Below are 12,026 nucleotides of genomic sequence, written 5' to 3' on the forward strand. Positions count from 1 at the left end.
TTATTGTCCGGAGTATAATATATACATAATTTTTTCGGATTTCCTACCTTGAGCAAGCTACATATAGCTGACCGTGAGAGAAGCAGGATTCTTTGAGGTTAATGCCACAACATTATTTTAAAGTTTGTCCTTGCGCTTTGTTAATTGTAAAACTAAAGGCTAATTTTATTGGAAACTGCAGTCTTTTAAATTGAAATGGCAATTCCGAAGAGATCAGAGGTATTCTAGGTATAAATACTGTTTGTCCTTTGGTCTTTCCAGAAATAAGTTCAGCTTCAATGATATTATTCGATAGCTGTTTTACGACCATTCTAGTTCCATTACATAATTTTGGGGAGTTGAGATTTCTGAGTAGTATGATTGGAGTTCCAATTTTCAGACGAAGGCAGTGTTATGGCATTCCTGGTACTTGTAAAGCGTTTAGAAATTCAGTGGGGAAGTTTTTCGCTGTTCAAATTAAACTAACTCTGGTGAGCGACACCGGGCTCTTATATATTCAGAGACACTTCGAAAATATTTTCTCTCTCACACCTTCTAGAGTATTCTGGTCATTATCGTCCGCCATAATAAAAGGTTCTATAGCGGTAGCATTTGTAGTAAAAGCGCGAAATTTAAAAACCTAATTTTTTTAATGTTTTGAGAACTAATTTGGATAACTAATTTTGTGTCGCTTTAACTCCAAAATATAAGTTAGCTAATGACGTATAAATACACAAAATTTAATAACTTTATTATAGCAACAAATTAAATTTAAGACTTTATTGAAATTGGAATTTTAAATTTCATGTCACTACTATACATGCTACAATTGCTCGCAACGCTTTTGGAAATTCAACCCAAACAATCGTTGTCCTGAATGAAGTTTAAATATTCGATAACAGATGGCGCCACTATGTAGGGTTGGAAAGTTCCTTATATCTTTAGAAACACGCCCTTTAGATTAAAACGGGAACTTTCTAGCTTCTGTAGCGGTAGCGTATGAAGTAAAGGCACGAAATTTAAAAACCTAAATTTTTAAATATTTTGAGAACTAATTTGGATAACTAAAATTATGTCGCTTTAACTCCAAAATATACGTTAAATAATGACGTCTAAATACACAAAATTAAAATTTAAGATTTTATTGAAATTGGAATTTTAAATTTCGCGCCACTACTACACATGCTGCAATGGCTCACAACTATGGAGACTATAATACACTATGACTATTGTGTATAGTCTCCGAAGTTCAAATATTCGATAACAGATGGCGCCACTGCACTTAATTTCCAAGTTGAATGGTCGGAAAGTCCCTTATATCTTTAAAAACATGCCCTTTAGATTAAAACGGGAACTTTCTTGTTCGAGGGGGGATAAAGGGCTATCACACCACATAAGTCCCTTTATCGTGTCGGGACTCCTTTTTAAGTTTTATCGGCACGCACATTTTATCGACTTAGTTTTATTATATATATAGATTAACACCCAGACACAGAGCAAACATCCATGTTCATCACACAAATATTTGCCCCGAGTGGGAATCGAACCCACGACCTCTGGCTTGGAAGGCAGGGCCACCACCAACCAAGCCGAACGGTCAGACAATATTCATTGATAAAGATTTTTTTGTTTAATAATTTAAACGTTATTTCTTGTAAAATTTAATAAATAATAGTCGAGTCATAATCATTGTTCTTATATTAGGTACACCAGCTTGTGTAAAAAGTAAATTGAAACAGCAGGCGAATACAATACAAAACATAGTATGCAATAATAAATTTATTATTGTTTAAATTAATTGTGAGCGTGACCACGGAATACATATAAAAGTGATAATATTTCCAACAAGTTTTCATAACATATTCTGTTTAACGATGTTAAAATTAACACTCATTTTGATTATTGTTGAAAGTCTTGTTTTTGTAGCAGGATCAGGTAATTATCAAAATCATAATTAATAATATTATAAAAAAATATTCGAACCGCTAGGGGCTGGAACATGCCTGAATCTGTGTTCCCCGATGAGTACAATATGGAGGTCTTCAAGAGGAGAGTGAACAGATACATTCTCGGGAAGCGCGCTTCATCTTGGCCACATCTCAGCTTACCATCAGGCGAGATCGTGGCAAAGCGCTCCCCTATTGCAGTATAAAAAAAAACTCCGAAACGCTTTTTATTCGAAATTCAATTACAAATAGATCAGTTTTTATAACTTTGTTTACTGTGGTTAATTGATAAAACAATATAATGTGTTGTTTCTGATATTCCTGCGTATAACGAAGCATTTTTTATTTGTTATACATATTTTTATATTACATTCACCGATAGGAGGCTAGACAGAGACGTAGACCACTTTTTATCCAGCTGAAACATCTCATTCCCTTATAAATGCCCTTTGACTACGCAGGAGAAGCTGCGTATAAAAAGCTAGTATGACTATTACCTAGCTTCTAGTTATTATTCTGTGCTATTACTAAAAAGTAACAAAGTCATCGGTTCATACATGTGTCTCATGTTTCAGGAAGTTGTGCTGGAAGAAATGAATATTATGAGAAATGTGCCAGTACTTGCAACCCACAAACATGCGATAGCATTGGCAAAACGTACCACTGTCCAAAGATGAATGATTGTGTGGGTGCGTGCAGATGCATCAGCGGCTTCTATAGAGATTCAGCTGGTGTATGCATATCGGAAGAACAGTGCTGTAAGTTTAAAATATGTATTAATTCATATACTTTTTTCTGCGCAAAAATTACATAATTATCCAAATTAAACTAAGATTCGTTAATTCGCTCGCACGCGAACACAACCGCATGGCCAAAAGACTCATCCACTAATGATCTCTCCCAAGCAATCAACTGTTATTGGTTTTTATTTTAAGATAATCAAATGAGCGATGAAAGTTCATCGTCACAAGATGATACGCCTCCACCAGCCCCCACTCCACCTGTAAAATCTTCAAACAACAATCAAGATCTTTCCAGCAGTAGTGCAGGTAAGCTTAAACTTTTAATAGATAGCTTGTATAGCTGTTATGAATTATAAAAAGTAATAACATAATTATTAATAATGATTTTAATCGCGTCGATATTGTGAAGCGTACAGTTGAACTATTCGTTTAAATCGTTGTTGATATACAATTGGTTTTCCATAGTCACAAGCTCATAATTATGACTAATAAAAAAATGAACTTTGGCAGGTCTAGATCTAACTAATGCCCATAGTTAACGTAGTTTATTTAACGAGAAAAAGAACTCAAATAGAGAAAACACGTAAACTTTACACGCTTTTCAAGTAGTAGAATAATAAATAACATAATATTATATCTATTTTAGAGGCTGACGCTACATCTAGTGCCAGCAGCAGCGAAGAAGTTGCTAAAGTACAAATAAAGCGTAAGTTTTTAAGTCTTTAATTTTCAATATTACATAAAAGTTAAGATAACTTTTCAGTCAACTGAGAGCAGTTGGTTTTAAAAAATATTTATTACCTACCCATTAAAAGAATCCTGCAAACATGGCTGTAAGTGTAAGGAAAACATCACGTGAGATGATAAAGGGATTTGTGTTCCAATTACTGAGTGCCCTCAACGTACGTAATATGATCAAATTCTCTCGACCAAAGCTCAATCTTGAGCTCAGTAAATACGTTACATTCTATACAGTAGCAGTATTTCATAATATATTCAATTATTCATATAAACGTTATGCATTTAAGGGCCGATTTATCAATGCTTGGATATAACTTATCCGTCCAATAAAGTATTACACGAATAAGTTTTTACCAAGGATTGAAAAATCAGCCCTTAATGAATAAAATGACATCACTATTTTGTCTCCTTTAACAAACATTGGAAATTAAAGAAAACATTTTGCTACAAACCCCGGAAAACAGATTAATTTTCTTAGCAGATTAAAATGAGTTCGGGACTCTTTGATTAAAGATGTGTGTATCTTAATTATGGACTCCAACATGAATATTTTATTTATCGGTCTAGTACAATTTTGTATCGCGTTAAAGTTATAACGTTAAGCACTAATGTTTATGCAATAAACAATGTTTAAGAATCATTACAATATGATTTTTTTACAGCTAAATGTGGGCTCAACGAAGTCTACGACCTTTGCCCAGCACCATGTCCACCCAGGAGATGTGATGTTGACGAACGAGTGATTAGATGTAAAAGCCCTCCAAAAGTGGGTGATAAAGAATGTGTTCCAGGATGTCGTTGTGCTGATAACTACTATAGAAATAATGATGGAGCGTGTGTTCTCAAAAGTCAATGCCGTGAGTATAGTAGCTTAGCTAAATAAACAGTTGGCTTTCCTCAAAGTCTCTTTTTGATTTCCGAAAAAAGGCAACAAATCACTTCTATTGATTGGAATCTTCCTAGCGAACATTAATTACAAAAAAAAATCTCACCAAACCTATAAAGCTATTCTTCTACCAATAATAAATAAATTATTCTCAAAGCTTAGATTACTCAATCGTGAATAACATTCATACATTCAATAATAATCAATTCACAATATTCGATTACAGCTACATGTCTAGGAAAAGACGAAGTATACGAATACTGTCCGAGATCCTGTCCACCACAGACCTGTGAAAGCCTTTGGTCAACTGCCCCCTGCCCAATAAGACCGGCAGTGTGTGTACCTTCATGCCGCTGCAAGCCTGATATGTATAGAAACAAGTTGGGAGAATGTATCTCAAAACAGGACTGCTGTAAGTAGACAGTTTAATTTTATCTATATAATATTATTAGAATAAACAAAACTAGGACTAGAAAAAACTAGACAGCATGTCGTGCACAATCAAACTAATTCACTAAAAAAAATTCGGAAATAATTCTAGTTAGCATAATAGTCACGTTGGAATATTTCTAGTGGGTGAAGATATCTACCTACTAGATTACTTTATAAGGATAAAGGTCTTACTTATAAAGCAAGATTCAAGGATATAGTATTTGGTAATAATACAAGATTTTACAAGCTAAGCTTATGCAAAAATTCACTTTGAATACTAATTAAAACTAAAATCTGATATTTACTTTGGCTCGTTCTCAGAGGTTTGCAAACGAGTACGTTTTTGACATTCTATATTAAAGGATCCAACCACCAACTTAATTTGCGGCTAATCGCATTTCCTCGGTAAAAATGAAAACTTTTTAATTTACGCCAAAAATGCCATTCTCTAGTTTTATGGAAAAATTGCAACATTTACAAATAACAAACAAGTAGGTATGAATAATATAAAATATTTAATTTAAATCTCGAATATAGAGATGTAAATGCTAATTAATAATAATACCTACCAATGATTTAAAATGTACGACACCTCACACCATAATTATAATTAAACCACATTCTCCACCAAAAAACAGCATTTACCAACCTCTCTGTTTCTGTGTATGAACAATTCATTCATTCATTCATTATTAGTGAAATGCCGTGGGCCGCACGAGTACTTCACGTGTGGTGGTGCCTGTGACAATGAGTGCGATAAGCTGAGCAGACAGAATCAGACCAGCTGTCCCATCATAAACATCACTTGCAATAGGAAGTGTTACTGTGAACCTGGGTACGCTAGAAACGTGGACAATATTTGCGTCCCCATTGCTCAATGCCCACGTAAGTTGAATATAGCTAAATGTTCTGGAACAGTTTTAAGTGCCGGTTATTCAATAGCCTTAACCAGTGAACTAACTATGAATTGGGTAAGACTTAGAACAAAATAAGATTACTTCTTTAAACCTTGAAACGTAAAGAAATGTTATATGTAGTTCGTTCATAGTATCCTGAGATACCTTATTTAAACAATTTCTTTTCTATGCTGAGCAAATTAAACACATACTCGAAATGAAAGTGAATTGTTATTAACCCTTATAGTGTCTACCTTATGTAGTTACAGACTATCGAACCTGCGATCTAGCTTGTCCATGCGAAACCAATGCGATGCGACAACCCATTTAAAATTCTACCATAAGGACCGATATTGGTTAATATCACGAATCTTATAAGATATCAAATCAAGCGGGAAATAATTTTAATTAAACGGCAATTTGTGAAACCCACAAAGTTAACCTGCTAATTAATTTCAGCGGAGTGTAAAGTAAATGAAGTGTATGTTAAAAATGTAAAGGCAATTGGTCGACCCACAACATGTTCGGAGTCAGTATTGGGTCTGATGGAATATGAAAAGGCAAATAAAAGTAAACCAACACCTGGATGCGTCTGCGCTGAAGGCTATGCAAGGAATCATGATGGCCGTTGTATCCCTACTGAAGAATGCTGTGAGATATTTTCTGTTATATTTTGATTCAATAAGGATATGATGTATCTATTCGAGAGTTAATAACTGTGATTAAAATATAGAAGTATAAGGGAGAAGGACAATTGAATTCCGTCAATATAAAGATGCACTAAAATTTTAAACATCTTCGTGTTTAATTTACATACGTTACATTTAGAAAGTAAATAATATAATTTCAGATGCTGATGTCGGGATTGTTAATTTTGACAAGTTAGATACAAACCAAACCGAGGTTGTAATGATAACTGCTGTAGCATGTAAGTATGATGACTATTAAATTTTTTATTTATTAAATCTAGACTGAAATTTGTTCGCAAATTAAAAGAAAACTAGCTAACTTTCTTTGTATTACTTATAATATTTTTCGCTTTAAAATATATTTTTTAGATTTCGTTCCATCTCCCGTTTGCGGAGCCAATGAAGTTATGTCAGACTGCATTAATACTGGATGTGACAAATTGAGCTGTTCTGACTTGGCCACAACCAAAAACTGCCTGTTTTCGGTGAAAAAATGTGACAAAGGTTGCCGCTGTAAGGATAACTACCTGCGTGATAAAAATGGCATTTGTATTCCTATCGATGATTGTCCTGCGCGTAAGATATTTTATCCATTTTAATTTTACTTGAAAGATTTAAATTTGTAAAAAGGAGAGTGTATTTCATGAAACTTTACAACATGGGCAGAACCTGAAATGAAATGGGCGCACATACGACTTTTATCAGTAAAATTTGATATCTTTATGTATTCTACCATCTTATTATTTACAATCTCAACCGAATATCGATGTAAGGTCGGCAACCTTCGAAAACAAATAAAAGATATCGTAATTTAAAATAGTTTGGAAAATCCAAAAGTGCACGCCTCATAATTTTTTTTTAATAATTATTTATTAATTATTATTTTTGTTTCTTTAATAACAATTAAACCACATCGAATCAGACCCTGAAAAATGAAAGGGTTCTATTCCTGAGCATACTCAAGCGTAAGAGAAAAAAAAGACTCGATTAGTAAAGTATTTCGGTCGCTATCGTGTGAACAAGAAAATCCTCCGCACATACAGACACACGGACGTCCAAGACAGATTTTTTAAACTGTTTTTTAACTAGTTTTAATAACAAAAATGACATCAAAAATATCATGAATATTAAAAAGAGTGTTTTTTCTTAATATGTGTGTGTATGTATTATCTTACAAGTGCAATGTATGATACATAAAGACATTTTAAGTTTGAAAAATTAGATTTTGCGCGAAGTGACAGTAGTACCCACCTCAACGCTTCGCTTATGAGGCGTGCAAAATATAATCGTTAAATACCTGGTATATTACTAATTATATTATTTGTACAAGTGTGTTCCGCTTCATTATTTATGTTAACCATTGTTCAAAAAACTCTATTGTATCTACAGCTTTTTTAGAATGTTTGGCCATGAATCAATGTAGATACTAAAAAATATGTTTTTCATGGAATGTTTTTCAATCAATTATTTGTGTGTTTAATTCATGAAAGATAAATAAAAACTACTTTTGCACTATTTTGGAACCAATTTTCATATACATATTACTTTTAGCAAAATGTCCGGGCAGAGATGAAGTATATGAGAAATGCCCAAAAACATGTCCTCCTCAAACTTGTCGAGGACTTCAAGCTAAGTATAAATGTCCCGCAAATGCAGCAATAGGTTGTAAACCTTCGTGCCGTTGTAAGCCTAATATGTATCGCAACGATCATGGAGAATGCATCACTAAGCAACAGTGCAGTAAGTATTATAATATTCTATCTACTAACAATATTTTCTATTAGCTGTGCCCTGCGGTTGTATCCGCATTGCTCCGCTCCTGTTGGTCTTAACGCGATGATATATAGCCTTCCTCGACAAAAGGGCTATCTAACACGGAAAGAATTTTTCAAATCGGACATACAAAGTCTTCAGCTTTATAATATTAGTATTGATTTAGGTTTTGTCGATAGCTATCTACCGACTCGTAGCTTTGTCTCTTGGTCTCTTGATTTTTATGGGCCCTCTTCACAATTAGCAGCGTTGTACTAACAAATAATCGTCGGTGTTTGTCACCATTGTAACAATTATGAATATATATCTACAATGACGACCGATCACAAACATTTAGGCCTCCCACACTATCTTTATTGCCTCTACTCGCCAAACGCTGCCCATTGTGAGGAGGATTCACTATACAATTATACATATCATTATTTAACATGAGGTAAATTTCCCGATCCTGGGTGTAACTCAAAAACAAATTCCAACTTTTATTTATTCAACTAGACTTCCTTCAAAAGAACTTTTGTATCGTCAATATATCTTATTTAATATTTACCACCGCTAATACCAGACGACATGGCATTAATAGATTAACTTCTTACAGCACAATGTATAGCCAATGAAATGTATATACGTAATATAAACGAATGGAATAGACCTAAAACGTGTGCAGAATTGCACGGCCCTCGACCAAATTTGCCTGTGGACCTAAAAAGCTTGCCGGTACGACCAGGCTGCGTTTGCGCATACAATTATGTGAGGAACGATCAAGGAACCTGCATACCTATCAAACAATGTCGTAAGATTTTTCATTATAGATTACAGGACAATTTGCGTGTGTTTCTTTTATAATCAAAATTGCAGCGGCTATAGCAGACAGCTTTTGATCATCATAAGTAGTAACCATAATAATTACCAAGTTACATTTGATATGTAATAACTATTGTTACCGCCTCGTGATCAAATTTTTAATATTCTTCATAAATTTAATATTTATATTTATAATGCCATTAAACCAAAATATCAATGTCAACATATTGTAATAACTAGTTAAATATCAGAGAAACACTGTTTTGCTTCATACCCACTTTTATTTTAAGTACCTACGTATTTTCATATGTTCAATATTATCGTCTTTACAACTTGTACTTATACAATTTGAAATACTATTTTAGCCCCTCAATGCGGAGTAAATGAAATATATGTGAATAATACCAGAGCTGATTGTCAGCCTCAGAAATGTTCTCAATTGGGATATCCTCTGGAATGTGAAATGCTTGAAGATTACAATAATTACGCAGAACCAGGATGCACATGCAAAGGAGGTTATCTTAGGGATGATAATGGTCAATGTATTCCCGCTGAAAAATGCCGTGAGAACTTTTTCTTTTCTTTAGTAAATGTGATACAGCATGAATCCGTTTCAGATTCCTTTCATTTGAATTATCAAATTTGTTAGAGCGATGATATAGTTATAATTGAGCCGAACGATCAATACATTCAAAGTATAGCGTGTTTAAGAGATTTTATTCGGTCCGGATGTGGTACTGAATGAGGTTTTCTTTTCACGAATAATGAAATATTTCGAGAATATAGTTTTCGATTATTAAGAGTAATTACAGATGGCATAACCAAGTTCCATTACTAAGGGAACAATTACAATCATGCCTTAAAATCAACATAATTATTATCTAATAATTAATTTTGTCCGGCAGCATCGTGTGGAGGTGACCCAAATGCAATGAAGGGGTGCGGAGTATATTGCAATACTTGTGACACCTTACGGAACGGTCCCAGACCTTGCCCAAGGATATGCGTTAGAAACGGTTGTAATTGTAAAAAGAACTACATATTTGATGAAACACAATCAAGATGTGTTCTACCACAAAACTGCGGTGAGTTTTCTCTTGATACGATACCAAGAGAAAAATAAAAGTGATAACACAGTTATTCGCTTTGCAGGTAGAACCTTGGAACCATATTATTTATTGTAGATGACCTGAAATATTTTGGCCTTCTAAATATGGAACAATAAATATGTTTGTCATTATTCTGTTTTTATTTAGATTTATTTGGCAGAAATGGAAAGATGAAAAAATTACGTAACTTTAAAATTAAAAGATGCTTAAATTTTAATTTACATTCATTAAAGCCCTTCAGATGAATGTCGTCCACGTTGGTCTGTCATTATAAAAGTCAGAATCATCATAATATTATGACCCCTTTTGAGGGATGGTTTATTAGAAAGAATTGAATAAACAGCTATTTTATTTAACTACTTAGCATTTCTGCATCTAACAACTGCCTCCCTTTTAATTGATACTTTTTAATAATTAGCGAGTAACTTTCCAAAATCTATACCTTCTACTTAACTTTATATTAAAAGAAAACTTAAATTAACATGATTACAAAGAAAACCTATTCAAATTACCGCGGTAACTCTCAGTGGAATAACAAGCATAATATTGGTAAGGCAGGTGAAGAAGATACTTACAACTTTTACCTTTATGTCCTACTAGCGGTCCGCCCCGGCTTCGCCCGTGGTACATATTTCGCAATAAAAGGTAGCCTACGTTCTTTCTCAGGGTCTAAAGATTGTCTATGCCAAATTTCATCAAAATCGGTTGAGAGGTTTATGCGTGAAAACCATAAATACATACATACATACATAATTACAAACTTTTCCTCTTTATAATATTAGTATGTATAGACTAGAAACAATATGATGTCAAGCTTCTAAACTTTACTGATTTATTATGTATAATCAGTGGCGTGCATTCCATAAAGACATAAAGACACTGCCTACCCTACCATTTACCAAACTCTGATCAATATTTAATATGCATAAATGAAGTTATGAAATAAAAATATATTTCAAATATATTTTAGATCCATCTATCGGTATTTTGGTAGCATTATTATCTAATTTCTATAACACCGGCTCGGCTCAAGTCACTATTCATGCGCTGCACTAGCGCCGCCACAGGACCCAGTACGTCACGGGACGGCAAAGACACAAACTATCCGTGTCTAAGTTTTTATATGTGTGCTCTGCGTGTCTACGCATATTTTATATGTGTGCGTGCCTATAAACACGGCACACTGATGTAATAAAACCACGAACACAAACACACAAGGTAGGCAGTGTCTTTTTACGAAGATATACGAATTAGGTACGAACCGAATTCGGAACTACATCGAAAGTCGAAACTGAAGTTGAATATGCGACCAATTTAAGAAGTGTGATAATGTATACAATTTTGTAGAGGTAAAGACCATCTGCAAATAGTATCATTATTCGTTTGTTTTGTTTTGGAAATAACAAACGTTTACTTTGAGGTTAAATTTGTTTTTTGAGAAAATTAATAATGTTTACTACGACAATTTGCAAGTGAAGTGTTTTGAGAGTAACTAAATAGATTATGTATATCATCAGTGTATTTTGTAAGATAATAAGGCATACCTAATTTAACGAAAAATTCTTATTTTTGTTTTATGAATAAACTTTTATCAAACAGAGAGTGATAGGAAAAAGGCCGATGTATAAATGGATCTATACCGGAATTTGTAATACACAAAGGTAAAGTTAATCATTAATTACATAATATTATAGAATACTAGTTAGGATATCATAGGTACCTACTTTGACAATATTATTTTACTTATAGATAATAATATGACCTATGTTCGTGATATGTTTTCCATTATTTTGCGGAAATACTATGTATCTCCAATCAAATATCAGTACTGCAATATGAAATATTAGTTTTTATGACTTAATATCATTACAATATTTCTGCCTACCCTGTCCAAAAACTCTGTGCACGCCATCGAGATATATGTACCTACTACTAGAGGGGTTATTCCAAACAAAAACATTGCGCGCGGCCGATGTGGTGGGGTACGTGTGGAACGAGCGAGGCGTGGCTTCAAGTTCAAAGATTAAGCAA

General features: G+C 33.6%; 1 protein-coding gene across 1 annotated transcript; it reads left to right on the forward strand.

Moving 5' to 3' along the window:
- The first annotated feature begins 1,853 nt into the window (after window positions 1-1,853).
- LOC149904721 (zonadhesin-like) lies at window positions 1,854-10,106 on the forward strand. The gene is made up of 13 exons (XM_090107087.1): window positions 1,854-1,914; window positions 2,501-2,683; window positions 2,861-2,974; window positions 3,315-3,374; window positions 5,424-5,612; window positions 6,083-6,274; window positions 6,474-6,551; window positions 6,682-6,888; window positions 7,864-8,052; window positions 8,681-8,875; window positions 9,252-9,449; window positions 9,792-9,971; window positions 10,039-10,106. Exons 1-13 carry the CDS (start codon window positions 1,854-1,856, stop codon window positions 10,068-10,070), a joined length of 1,878 nt encoding a protein of 625 aa, XP_089963213.1. The 3' UTR covers window positions 10,071-10,106.
- Window positions 10,107-12,026: the final 1,920 nt, after the last annotated feature.

Source organism: Colias eurytheme, chromosome 11 (genome assembly GCF_061535395.1).
Source record: "Colias eurytheme isolate Ceu_HAF_F1 chromosome 11, ilColEury1 Martin Lab GWU primary, whole genome shotgun sequence".
Lineage (NCBI taxonomy): Eukaryota > Metazoa > Arthropoda > Insecta > Lepidoptera > Pieridae > Colias > Colias eurytheme.

Coding starts and splice junctions, on each gene's coding strand:
- LOC149904721 (XM_090107087.1), top strand. CDS start 1,854: ATGTTAAAATTAACACTCATTTTGATTATTGTTGAAAGTCTTGTTTTT. Junction 2,975..3,314: donor TCTTTCCAGCAGTAGTGCAG/GTAAGCTTAAAC, acceptor TATCTATTTTAG/AGGCTGACGCTACATCTAGT. Junction 6,275..6,473: donor TATCCCTACTGAAGAATGCT/GTGAGATATTTT, acceptor ATATAATTTCAG/ATGCTGATGTCGGGATTGTT.